This window comes from Crinia signifera, chromosome 3 (assembly GCF_055691185.1).
Source record: "Crinia signifera chromosome 3, ASM5569118v1, whole genome shotgun sequence".
Classification (NCBI taxonomy): domain Eukaryota; kingdom Metazoa; phylum Chordata; class Amphibia; order Anura; family Myobatrachidae; genus Crinia; species Crinia signifera.
The window spans coordinates 322,850,724-322,865,195 of NC_139219.1; the positions used below are offsets into that span (position 1 = coordinate 322,850,724).

General features: G+C 46.8%; 1 protein-coding gene across 1 annotated transcript; it reads left to right on the forward strand.

Annotated features, from left to right (window-relative positions):
• Positions 1 to 9,361: 9,361 nt before the first annotated feature.
• On the forward strand, positions 9,362 to 14,252 carry SOX7 (SRY-box transcription factor 7). The gene is made up of 2 exons (XM_083174819.1): positions 9,362 to 9,718; positions 12,648 to 14,252. Exons 1-2 carry the CDS (start codon positions 9,490 to 9,492, stop codon positions 13,520 to 13,522), a joined length of 1,104 nt encoding a protein of 367 aa, XP_083030945.1. The 5' UTR covers positions 9,362 to 9,489; the 3' UTR covers positions 13,523 to 14,252.
• Positions 14,253 to 14,472: the final 220 nt, after the last annotated feature.

Below are 14,472 nucleotides of genomic sequence, written 5' to 3' on the forward strand. Positions count from 1 at the left end.
ATACTGTATATATGTGTGTGTGTGTGTGTGTGTGTATAGAGGAATAATAGAGGATATAGATGTGTGTGTGTGTGTGTGTGTGTATGTATATATATATATATATATATATATATATATATATATAGATAGATATATCTATATATATATAGATAGATATATATATATATAGATATATCTATATATAGATATATCTATATATATAAATATATATATCTATATCTATATATATCTATATATCTATATATATAGATAGATATATAGATATATATCTCACACTCTCTTTTACACTGTCACTGTCTACAAGCACCGTCTCGGGTACATGGCAGCAGTACTGTACAGGATAGGTTTCTGTGTTTGTTGGGTCCCTCAGATGTTGCCGGAGGATGATACAATGTACACTGCAGGTCAGGTTGGGAATCTGTCATCGTCGCAGAGTACCGGAGACAGCTGGGGTAGCAGTACACCGGTATATATCGCTGTAATAACATTACCTATCATATAACAGCCACTGTCTTATATCAGGTGTAATTCCTCTCACACAGCTGCGAATCATATATATACTATTTCGCTACACACATATATATATGTACACACAAGAGATTCACCGACCAAATACCAAAACCAGAGACATCGCATATTCCACATCACCCGCAGCTGCGTAATGACCACCATTGTGTACAGTGCCCCCAATATATGCTATTGGCTGATATCTATCTATCTATCTATCTATCTATCTATCTATCTATCTATCTATCTGTTATATCATGTCTATCTACCTATCTATAATCTCATATCTATTTCTTTGTTGATCTGTCTATTTTCGCATGTCAATTTATCTATTTCATATCTATCGATCAATCTATCTCTCATGTCTATCTAAACATATCTATTTACACTATTTCACCTTGAAAAAGGAGCGTTGGTGATCTATCTATCTATCTATCTATCTATCTATCTATCTATCTATCTATCTATCTATCATCTCATATCTATCTATCTATCTATCTATCTATCTATCTATCTATCTATCTATCTATCTATCTATCCTTGGATAGATTTGTTGGGTGACAATGCTGTAGTGTACAGTGGCTACTAGTGAGGTTTTGTATAGAGGGATCCATGGGCTGTGTGGATGCTGTATGACTCTCTGTGTGATGTGACTTGTGTATGTGTTGTGTGTATGACTGTGTTATGTGACTTGTGTATGTGTTGTGTGTATGACTCTGTGTGATGTGACTTGTGTATGTGTTGTGTGTATGACTCTGTGTGATGTGACTTGTGTATGTACTGTGTGATGTGACTTGTGTATGTGTTGTGTGTATGACTCTGTGTGATGTGACTTGTGCATGTGGTGTGTGTATGACTCTGTGTGATGTGACTTGCGTATGTGTTGTGTGTATGACTCTGTGTATGACTCTGTGATGTGACTTGTGTATGTGTTGTGTGTATGACTCTGTGATGTGACTTGTGTATGTGTTGTGTGTATGACTCTGTGTGATGTGACTTGTGTATGTGTTGTGTGTATGACTGTGTATGACTCTGTGATGTGACTTGTGTATGTGTTGTGTGTATGACTCTGTGTGATGTGACTTGTGCATGTGGTGTGTGTATGACTCTGTGATGTGACTTGTGTATGTGTTGTGTGTATGACTCTGTGTGATGTGACTTGTGTATGTGTTGTGTGTATGACTCTGTGATGTGACTTGTGTATGTGTTGTGTGTATGACTCTGTGTGATGTGACTTGTGTATGTGTTGTGTGTATGACTCTGTGTGATGTGACTAATTTGTGTTGTATGTGGGACTGTGTAAATGAATGTCAGGTAACATTGTGCAACACTTATATCCCCAACCTTTGTTATATTCCCCAGATTCTGCCATCGCGATTGCTTTGATACATTTTTGGGTACTTGTGTATTATCACGGTGCCCGATTTAATCTAAATCGCATACACTATCGCATACAATATCGTATACGATTTAGCGGCCGATTTGTGGCCGATTCGATCCGTGATGCGATTTAGCGGCCGATTTACTTCCCTTTTTCGGCGATATCCTGCCGATTGGCATGCTATTCCATCCTTGCACACCCGCACTATCCAAGTCAGCCCGAAGCGTGGCGAGTGGACGCGGTACGCGTCCTCCCGACCTGTTCATACCCCCACTATCCACGTTGGCATCGTGGAGTTGACTTTATAAAGCGTGGCAAGCGCAGCGAGCCACCGAGCCCGAAGCGTGGCGAGCGGACGTGGAAAACGATCCCAAAGCGTGGTGAGTGCAGCGAGCCCCGCGAGGGGATGCGGAATACACGTCAAGTAATCCGTGTCCCCTCGTGGGGCTCGCTGCACTCGCCACGCTTCGGGCTCAGTGACTTGCTGCTCTTGCCACGCTTTATAAAATCAAATCTACACCGATGTGGATAATGGGGGTATGAACAGGTCGGGAGGACGCGTACCGCGTCCGCTCGCCACGCTTCGGGCTTACTTGGATAGTGGGGGTGTGCAAGGATGGAATAGCATGCAAATTGGCAGAAAATCGCAGAAAATCGGTTGAAAATCGGCCAATAAATCGCATCCGATTTTTGCATGCGATTGGCGGACGATTTGCGGACGATTTCGCGGGCGCCATGATAATACACAAGTACCCATTTTTGTTTTACCTGATAAATGTTTCACTAACATAATTGCTAATAAAATTCTGAAAATGCCAAACCCACGGGAATAAGCTGTAGAGAATGGGTGAGCTGAGCGATGCTAAAAAGCTCAGATCACTCAGCACATAGCGCAGCATAGCGTCAGATCACTCAGCACATAGCGCAGCAAAGCGTCACATCACTCCACACATAGCGCAGCATAGCGTCAGATCACTCAGCACATAGCGCGGCATAGCGTCAGATCACTCAGCACATAGCGCAGCATAGCGTCAGATCACTCCGCACATAGCGCAGCATAGCGTCACATCACTCAGCACAGCGCAGCATAGCGTCAGATCACTCTGCACATAGCGCAGCATAGCGTCAGATCACTCAGCACATAGCGCAGCATAGCGTCACATCACTCCACACATAGCGCAGCATAGCGTCAGATCACTCCGCACATAGCGCAGCATTGCATCAGATCACTCCGCACATAGCGCAGCATAGCGTCAGATCACTCAGCACATAGCGCAGCATAGCGTCAGATCACTCCGCACATAGCGCAGCATTGCATCAGATCACTCCGCACATAGCGCAGCATAGCGTCACATCACTCAGCACATAGCGCAGCATTGCATCAGATCACTCCGCACATAGCGCAGCATAGCGTCAGATCACTCCGCACATAGCGCAGCATTGCATCAGATCACTCCGCACATAGCGCAGCATAGCGTCACATCACTCAGCACATAGCGCAGCATTGCATCAGATCACTCCGCACATAGCGCAGCATTGCATCAGATCACTCCGCACATAGCGCAGCATAGCGTCACATCACTCAGCACATAGCGCAGCATTGCATCAGATCACTCCGCACATAGCGCAGCATAGCGTCACATCACTCAGCACATAGCGCATCATTACGTCAGATCACTCAGCACATAGCGCAGCATAGCGTCAGATCACTCAGCACATAGCGCAGCAAAGCGTCACATCACTCCACACATAGCGCAGCATAGCGTCAGATCACTCAGCACATAGCGCGGCATAGCGTCAGATCACTCAGCACATAGCGCAGCATAGCGTCAGATCACTCCGCACATAGCGCAGCATAGCGTCACATCACTCAGCACAGCGCAGCATAGCGTCAGATCACTCTGCACATAGCGCAGCATAGCGTCAGATCACTCAGCACATAGCGCAGCATAGCGTCACATCACTCCACACATAGCGCAGCATAGCGTCAGATCACTCCGCACATAGCGCAGCATTGCATCAGATCACTCCGCACATAGCGCAGCATAGCGTCACATCACTCAGCACATAGCGCAGCATTGCATCAGATCACTCCGCACATAGCGCAGCATAGCGTCACATCACTCAGCACATAGCGCAGCATAGCGTCAGATCACTCCGCACATAGCGCAGCATAGCGACAGATCACTCCGCACATAGCGCAGCATAGCGTCAGATCACTCAGCACAGCGCAGCATAGCGTCAGATCACTCAGCACATAGCGCAGCATAGCGTCAGATCACTCAGCACATAGCGCAGCATAGCGTCAGATCACTCAGCACAGCGCAGCATAGCGTCAGATCACTCAGCACATAGCACAGCATAGCGTCAGATCACTCAGCACAGCGCAGCATAGCGTCAGATCACTCAGCACATAGCGCAGCATAGCGTCACATCACTCAGCACATAGCGCAGCATTGCGTCAGATCACTCCGCACATAGCGCAGCATAGCGTCACATCACTCAGCACATAGCGCAGCATAGCGTCAGATCACTCAGCACATAGCGCAGCATAGCGTCAGATCACTCAGCACAGCGCAGCATAGCGTCAGATCACTCAGCACATAGCACAGCATAGCGTCAGATCACTCAGCACATAGCGCAGCATAGCGTCAGATCACTCAGCACATAGCGCAGCATAGCGTCAGATCACTCAGCACATAGCGCAGCATAGCGTCAGATCAGTCAGCACATAGCGCAGCATAGTGTCAGATCACTCAGCACATAGCGCAGCATAGTGTCAGATCACTCAGCACATAGCGCGGCATAGCGTCACATCACTCAGCACATAGCGCAGCATAGCGTCAGATCACTCAGCACATAGCGCAGCATAGCGTCAGATCACTGAGCACAGCGCAGCATAGCGTCAGATCACTCAGCACATAGCGCAGCATAGCGTCAGATCACTCAGCACATAGCGCAGCATAGCGTCAGATCACTCAGCACATAGCGCAGCATAGCGTCAGATCACTCAGCACATAGCGCAGCATAGCGTCAGATCACTCAGCACATAGCGCAGCATAGCGTCAGATCACTCAGCACATAGCGCAGCATAGCGTCAGATCACTCAGCACATAGCGCAGCATAGCGTCAGATCACTGAGCACAGCGCAGAATAGCGTCAGATCACTCAGCACATAGCGCAGCATAGCGTCAGATCACTCAGCACATAGCGCAGCATAGCGTCAGATCACTCAGCACATAGCGCAGCATAGCGTCAGATCACTCAGCACATAACGCAGCATAGCGTCAGATCACTCAGCACATAGCTCGGCATAGCGTCAGATCACTCAGCACATAGCGCAGCATAGCGTCACATCACTCAGCACAGCATAGCTTCAGATCACTCCACACATAGCGCAGCATAGCGTCAGATCACTCCACACAGCGTCAGATCACTCCGCACAGAGCGCAGCATAACGTCAGATCACTCAGCACATAGCGCAGCATAGCGTCAGATCACTCAGCACATAGCGCAGCATAGCGTCAGATCACTCAGCACAGCGCAGCATAGCGTCAGATCACTCAGCACATAGCGCAGCATAGTGTCAGATCACTCAGCACATAGCGCAGCATAGCGTCAGATCACTCAGCACATAGCGCAGCATAGCGTCAGATCACTCAGCACATAGCGCAGCATAGCGTCAGATCACTCAGCACATAGCGCAGCATAGCACAGATCACTCAGCACATAGCGCAGCATAGCGTCAGATCACTCAGCACATAGCGCAGCATAGCGTCAGATCACTCAGCGCATAGCGCAGCATAGCGTCAGATCTCTCAGCACAGCGCAGCATAGCGTCAGATCACTCAACGCATAGCACAGCATAGCGTCAGATCACTCAGCACAGCGCAGCATAGCGTCAGATCACTCAGCACATAGCGCAGCATAGCGTCAGATCACTCAGCACAGCGCAGCATAGCGTCAGATCACTCAGCACATAGCACAGCATAGCGTCAGATCACTCTGCACATAGCGCAGCATAGCGTCAGATCACTCAGCACATAGCGCAGCATAGCGTCAGATCACTCAGCACATAGCGCAGCATAGCGTCAGATCACTCAGCACATAGCGCAGCATAGCGTCAGATCACTCAGCACATAGCGCAGCATAGCGTCACATCACTCAGCACATAGCGCAGCATAGCGTCAGATCACTCAGCACATAGCGCGGCATAGCGTCACATCACTCAGCACAGCATAGCTTCAGATCACTCCACACATAGCGCAGCATAGCGTCAGATCACTCCGCACAGCGTCAGATCACTCCGCACAGAGCGCAGCATAACGTCAGATCACTCAGCACATAGCGCAGCATAGCGTCAGATCACTCAGCACATAGCGCAGCATAGCGTCAGATCACTCAGCACATAGCGCAGCATAGCGTCAGATCACTCAGCACATAGCGCAGCATAGCGTCAGATCACTCAGCACATAGCGCAGCATAGCGTCAGATCACTCAGCACATAGCGCAGCATAGCGTCAGATCACTCAGCACATAGCGCAGCATAGCGTCAGATCACTCAGCACATAGCGCAGAATAGTGTCAGATCACTCAGCACATAGCGCAGAATAGCGTCAGATCACTCAGCACATAGCGCTGCATAGCATCAGATCACTCCGCACATAGCGCAGCATAGCGTCAGATCACTCCGCACATAGCGCAGCATAGAGTCAGATCACTCAGCACATAGCGCAGCATAGCGATGTGCCACTGAGCGATCTGTCAGGGCCAGTGTGCCAGGCTGAGGCTGTGTTTGTTGGGGAAGCATGTGCCAGGCTGTGTGTGTTGGGGCAATCTTGTGCCAGGCTGTGTGTGTTGGTGAAGCATGTGCCAGGCTGTCTGTGTTGGGGGAATCATGTGCCAGGCTGTGTGTGTTGGGGGAATCATGTGCCAGGCTGTGTGTGTTGGGGAAGCGTGTTGGTCTGCAAGGCTGTCTGTGTTGGGGAAGCGTGTTGGTCTGCCAGGCTGTGTGTGTGGGGGAAGCATGTTGGTCTGCCAGGCTGTGTGTGTTGGGGACACGTGTTGGTCTGCCAGGATGTGTGTGGTGGGGAAGAATGTTGGTCTGCCAGGCTGTGTGTGTTGGGGAAGCGTGTTGGTCTGCCAGGATGTGTGTGTTGGGGAAGCGTGTGTTGGTCTGCCAGGCTGTGTGTGTTGGGGAAGAATGTTGGTCTGCCAGGCTGTGTGTGTGTTGGGGAAGAATGTTGGTCTGCCAGGCTGTGTATGTTGGTAAAGCGTGTCGGTCTGCCAGGCTGTGTGTGTTGGGGAAGAATGTTGGTCTGCCAGGCTGTGTGTGTTGGGGAAGCGTGTTGGTCTGCCAGGCTGTGTGTGTTGGGGAAGCGTGTCGGTCTGCCAGGCTGTGTATGTTGGTAAAGCGTGTTGGTCTGCCAGGCTGTGTGTGTTGGGGAAGCGTGTTGGTCTGCCAGGCTGTGTGTGTTGGGGAAGAATGTTGGTCTGCCAGGCTGTGTGTGTTGGGGAAGAATGTTGGTCTGCCAGGCTGTGTATGTTGGTAAAGCGTGTTGGTCTGCCAGGCTGTGTGTGTTGGTAAAGCGTGTCGGTCTGCCAGATCAGATCACTCAGCACATAGCGCAGCATAGCGTCAGATCACTCAGCACATAGCGCAGCATAGCGTCAGATCACTCAGCACATAGCGCAGCATAGCGTCATATCACTCAGCACATAGCGCAGCATAGCGTCAGATCACTCAGCACATAGCGCAGCATAGCGTCAGATCACTCAGCACATAGCGCAGCATAGCGTCAGATCACTCAGCACATAGCGCAGCATAGCGTCAGATCACTCAGCACATAGCGCAGCATAGCGTCAGATCACTCAGCACATAGCGCAGAATAGTGTCAGATCACTCAGCACATAGCGCAGAATAGCGTCAGATCACTCAGCACATAGCGCTGCATAGCATCAGATCACTCCGCACATAGCGCAGCATAGCGTCAGATCACTCCGCACATAGCGCAGCATAGAGTCAGATCACTCAGCACATAGCGCAGCATAGCGATGTGCCACTGAGCGATCTGTCAGGGCCAGTGTGCCAGGCTGAGGCTGTGTGTGTTGGGGAAGCATGTGCCAGGCTGTGTGTGTTGGGGCAATCTTGTGCCAGGCTGTGTGTGTTGGTGAAGCATGTGCCAGGCTGTCTGTGTTGGGGGAATCATGTGCCAGGCTGTGTGTGTTGGGGGAATCATGTGCCAGGCTGTGTGTGTTGGGGAAGCGTGTTGGTCTGCAAGGCTGTCTGTGTTGGGGAAGCGTGTTGGTCTGCCAGGCTGTGTGTGTTGGGGAAGAGTGTTGTTCTCCCAGGCTGTGTGTGTTGGGGAAGCGTGTTGGTCTGCCAGGCTGTGTGTGTGGGGGAAGCATGTTGGTCTGCCAGGCTGTGTGTGTTGGGGACACGTGTTGGTCTGCCAGGATGTGTGTGGTGGGGAAGAATGTTGGTCTGCCAGGCTGTGTGTGTTGGGGAAGCGTGTTGGTCTGCCAGGATGTGTGTGTTGGGGAAGCGTGTGTTGGTCTGCCAGGCTGTGTGTGTTGGGGAAGAATGTTGGTCTGCCAGGCTGTGTGTGTGTTGGGGAAGAATGTTGGTCTGCCAGGCTGTGTATGTTGGTAAAGCGTGTCGGTCTGCCAGGCTGTGTGTGTTGGGGAAGAATGTTGGTCTGCCAGGCTGTGTGTGTTGGGGAAGCGTGTTGGTCTGCCAGGCTGTGTGTGTTGGGGAAGCATGTTGGTCTGCCAGGCTGTGTGTGTTGGGGAAGCGTGTCGGTCTGCCAGGCTGTGTATGTTGGTAAAGCGTGTTGGTCTGCCAGGCTGTGTGTGTTGGGGAAGCGTGTTGGTCTGCCAGGCTGTGTGTGTTGGGGAAGCGTGTTGGTCTGCCAGGCTGTGTGTGTTGGGGAAGCGTGTCGGTCTGCCAGGCTGTGTATGTTGGTAAAGCGTGTTGGTCTGCCAGGCTGTGTGTGTTGGGGAAGCGTGTTGGTCTGCCAGGCTGTGTGTGTTGGGGAAGCGTGTTGGTCTGCCAGGATGTGTGTGTTGGGGAAGCGTGTGTTGGTCTGCCAGGCTGTGTGTGTTGGGGAAGAATGTTGGTCTGCCAGGCTGTGTGTGTTGGGGAAGAATGTTGGTCTGCCAGGCTGTGTATGTTGGTAAAGCGTGTTGGTCTGCCAGGCTGTGTGTGTTGGGGAAGCGTGTGTTGGTCTGCCAGGCTGTGTGTGTTGGTAAAGCGTGTCGGTCTGCCAGGCTGTGTGTGTTGGGGAAGAATGTTGGTCTGCCAGGCTGTGTGTGTTGGGGAAGCATGTTGTCTTGGTGTGAGAGCAGTTACAGCCTGGGGCTGGAGGTGAGGTGGTGTCATTTCTTTCACTTGGGAGGAGCTGGGCTGGTGAAATACTTCAGCAATTGGAGGAACTGGTTCTTGAGAGCTGATAAATGCACCGGGCTGGCAGGAACAGCATGCACACTCTTTAAGGAGTGTCTGTAGACGAGGAGAACCTGGAGTACAAGGAAGGATCTCAGTAACTCCCAGGACTCAGAGGAAGGTGCAGCAGAACCCCTGGTACACATTAACCATAGGCATGACAGCATTGATGGGTTCCTACTCCTGGTCAGAGGGCTTGGACTGCTCCACCATGGATGGAGACCTCTCAGATGGACTGTCACCCCACAGGTCCCCCCGGGATAAAGGCTCAGAGACCCGCATCAGGAGACCAATGAATGCTTTTATGGTTTGGGCAAAGGACGAGAGGAAGAGACTGGCTGTGCAGAATCCAGACCTTCACAATGCGGAGCTCAGCAAGATGCTGGGTAAGGGATTATGATTGTCAGCTCTTGGGACCAGCCCGGTGTGTAAGGGGGATAATGTGCTCCCAGTGTTCTGAGTCTGTAGCTGAAGTTCTGTATAAGGATGTGTAGTGTGTACATAGCATGGACATACCGGTATGATGTGTACTGGAAGCCCAGGCGTTCCATAGATAATGGTTTATTTACTAATTAAACATTTCCAGGTAAAACAATTAGGCGAGTGTCAGAGATCAGAGAGACTGTGCTTAGCAGAGAGTAGAAGCAGTACTATCCACTGTGCATCTCCAGCTGCTCTTGTGGAACTACAAGTCCCAGGAAGCAAGGACACACTGGTCGTTCTAGTCTAACTGTGATGTATCCCATAGCTACCTGTCTGATGCGGCGGATCAAACGTTGGTTGTCAGGATTTGCGCCGAGCTTTCCGCAGCGCTGACGCGCACGCATCTGCATCGTTTGCGCTGCTGCGTTCTGCCCGTGCACAAGTGCCCATGCGGGGGTATTAGAGTGCCAGTTCCTCTGCCTTATAGCTGCTGCTGCCGGATTCCCACACGTGTGTGTGTTGTGTGTGTGTGAGAGTGTGTGTGACTGATCTGTGGGAAGTGGGAGGAAGCGACCTGCTCGTCCAGATTGCGGGGCCCTTGGCCCCAGGAGCCGCTGTCAGGCTCCGGTATGCACCCCGCAGGAAATGTTTAACATCTCCCATAGGAGAGGTCGGAAATATAAATGAAGGATAAATATATGCATAGTAGTAGATGACAGCATATCAATAACAGCAGAAATAATAGTAGGTACTGTAATGATATCAGTAATGCTGTTGTAGTAGGTATAATGATAAGCAATTTAACAATAATTGTAATAGTGTAATAATAATAATATTGAGTACTGTAAAAATAATAGTAATACTGTGGTAGTGGTAATAATGAGCAGTGTGCTGTAACAATAGTAACAGTACTGTAACAATAGTAGTACAAGCTGCGGCTATAATCCTGCTGGAACAATACTAGTACATACTGTAAATAGTAACAATACAAGTGAGTACAATAATAAGAAGTACTGTAATACTATAATAAACACAATAATAATAATAATTATAATAATAATAATAATAATAATGCAACAATAATAATTATGTAGCAATAATGTAGTAGTAGTAGTAGTAGTAGTAGTAGAACAATAAAGAATGTACTGTTACAATAATAGTAGTAATGTAACAATAATAGTAGTAATGTAACAATAGTAATCATGTCACATTATTAGTAGTACTGTAAGAAAATAGCAATTATAGTTGTTCTTGTAGCAGTCGTAGTAGTATAACAACAATAACAGTAATTACTGTAACAATATTGTAATGGAACAATAGTAATGTAAAAATAATAATAGTAGTAGCAGAATAACAATATTAGTAAGTACTGTAACAATAATAGCAATGTAACAATAGTAATACTGTATCAATTATAGTAGTACTGTAACATTAATAGTAGTAGTACAACAACAACAACAACAACAACAACAACAATAATAATCATAATATTCATAATAAGTGCTATAACAATAGTATTAATAATGTAACAATAGCTGTACTGTAACAATATTGTAACTACTACTACTACTACTACTAATAATAATAATAATAATAATAATGTAACAATAGCTATACTGTAACAATATTGTAACTACTACACTACTACTACTACTACTACTAATAATAATGTAACAATAGCTATACTGTAACAATATTGTAACTACTACACTACTACTACTACTACTCTAATAATAATAATAATAATAATAATAATAATAATAATAATAATAATAATAATAATGATGATGTAACAATAGCTGTACTGTAACAATTTTGTAACTACTACTACTACTACTAATAATAATAATGTAAATATATCAGTAAGTAATGTAACAATAATAACACTGTAACAATAATAGTAATACTGTAAGAATACAGTAGTACTGTAACAACAATAGTAAGTACTGTAACAGTGCTGTAACTATAATACTACTACTCTAACTATAATACTACTACTCTAATAATAGTAATACTATAACAGCAATACTGTAACAATAATAGTAAAACTAGTAATAATATTAGTAACAACAGTGAGCACTGTAATAGTGCTGTAACAATAAAAGTAGTACTGTAACAACAATACTAAGTACCAGAGGCAGAACTCTGGGAGGCAATGGAGTCTTCTGCCGCCGGGCTTCTGCTCTCAAGGGGGCACCTCTCCACCACTGCCAGTTTAAATCCATTATTGAAAGCTATCAAAATCGCTTCTGTTGCTGAGTTTTGAAATATATATTTGTTCTCCCTCTCTTTCTGTATATACATACATACATACATACATACATACATACATACATACATACAGTATATAATATATATTTCATAACAGACTATATATATTATTAATAACGTTGTGTGTGTGTGTGTGTGTGTGTGTGTGTGTGTGTGTGTGTGTGTGTGTGTGGGGGGGGGGGGGGGGGGGGGGCACCAATATTCATCTTGCCTCCGGGCAACTGGGACAAACTTACACCACTGCTAAGTACTGTAACAGTGCTGTAACATTAATAATACTGTAACAATAATAGTAACGAATGTGTATGTGAAGCAAATACTGATGTCATGACAAAACCCACTGAATATAATGAGAGGTGTATTCAAAACCTTAATTTGTACCTAAATATCGTCCATGTCAGTTTATTCCTTAGCACTTTATTTGTGGTATTTAAATGGTGTAAAGATGAATCCTTCGATGGTAAATTGAGAGAACAGCCCACAGGAAGAGCCAGTATCTGCTGTATTTTGCTAAGAGCTAAAATAAGTTGTGTTTCCTATTATGTGCCACCTGGGCTGCTGACTGCACATCCTCCGCGCCGCATCCTGTAACCTAATGACTGTGTTTTGTGCCCTGTGCAGGAAAATCCTGGAAAGCTCTGTCCCCGTCCCAGAAGAGACCCTATGTGGAGGAGGCCGAGAGGCTGAGGGTTCAGCACATGCAGGATTACCCCAACTACAAGTACAGGCCCAGGAGGAAGAAGCAAATCAAGAGGATCTGCAAGAGGGTGGACACTGGCTTCCTGCTCAGTGGCCTCTCCAGGGACCAGAACTCGGTGCCAGATAACAGGCCCTGCCGCCCAGCAGGAGACAAGGAGGAGGGCGCCGGTTACTCCTCTGAGGCAACTCTGCAGGACATCAGGGGCTACAGAGAGTCTCAGGGCAATGGCAGCAAACATGACCAGGCCTACCCTTATGGGCTGCCCACCCCACCAGAGATGTCCCCCCTGGATGTACTGGACCAAGAGCAGAGTTTTTACCCGTCTTCCTGTTCTGAGGACCACCATCCCCACATCAATGTGACCAGCTACCCCCCTGAATATGCCAGGAGCCCCATCCTCTGCAGCCACCTCAGCCAGATGCCCATGGCCCACCATGGATCCCCAATGATACCCCAACATGTGCCAAGCTGCCCACCAGGCTACTTCAGCTCTAGTTACCACTCCATGCACCACAGCTACCACGGCCATGGCCACCTGGGCCAGCTGTCGCCCCCTCCCGACCACCCCCACTATGACACTATTGAGCACATCAGCCAAGCGGAACTCCTGGAGGACATGGACAGGAATGAGTTCGACCAGTACTTAAATACCACCATAGGGGAGCCCAGTGAGATCACGATCAATGGCCATATCCAGGTGTCACACTCCTCAGACCTGCAGCCCCCAGAGACCAGCCTGATATCTGTGCTGGCAGATGCCACTGCAACCTATTACAACAGCTACAGCGTTTCCTAGGCTAGCTGGATGTGGACAGCCCAGGCAACAGTATTACTGGTGGCATCTACTGTAGACTTTAAGCTAAGGACACTCACTGTATCTCCTCAGGGTTGACAGATCACTCAGCTAGTGTCCTGCTACACTCAGAACGGGGGCAGGCAGCCCCCTCCCCCCCTCCCAAAAAGTGTTGGTGTAACACACTAGTGAAGGGGCACACTGTACATAAGAGAGAATTTTACTCGGACAGAACAGTAACACATGATGCAATATCGAGTTCTGACGTCATAAGTGAAATCTGCGGTCACTGCAATGTTTGTTTGTGGGGTATATATAATGATCACACACGCTGTAGCAGAAGGAAAGCGAGAGGCTGGTGGTAATTACTACAAGGGGGAAATAAATCATTCCTGAGTTTTGTTTGCTCCTTAAACAGGAGAATGAATATATTGTATTTTGTTTCCAATCCAAGAAAACAATTCATTGTGATATACTATAATTGAGTTCATTTGTATTATACTTTTTTTTTTTTCTCCTGTGAATAAAGAATGAATTATGTAGCATAATTAAACCCACGGTTACTATTTGGTAACTAGTAGTAAGAGGTAGTGATGTTGGTGTGAGCTTTTAAGTAATCAACAAACATCTTCCGAATGTTTTACGTTTATTTGTATTTTGAATGATGTATATATGAGTTTTACATAAATATTTAATTTAATTTAGAATGCTTTTTTTTTGTATAATAAAATACACGGAGAATTTTCATTATGTCTGGTCTTATTTTTTTTATTAATTAGTACTATCTGTTTATTTGTTCAGATATCTTATTGAATATAATTATTACTTCTATTATGGCATGTGTAATATCATTTAACTTTTACACCGGAACAAATTCGTAATTTCAAAACAATTGTTCCTTTTAATCTATTATTATTATTATAATATTTATTATTATTATTTATTATATAACT

What these genes read in the sequence shown, in the direction of transcription:
- SOX7 (XM_083174819.1), top strand. Translation starts at nt 9,490, where the DNA reads ATGACAGCATTGATGGGTTCCTACTCCTGGTCAGAGGGCTTGGACTGC. An exon ending in GGAGCTCAGCAAGATGCTGG is followed by an intron (nt 9,719 to 12,647) that starts GTAAGGGATTAT and finishes TGCCCTGTGCAG; the next exon opens with GAAAATCCTGGAAAGCTCTG.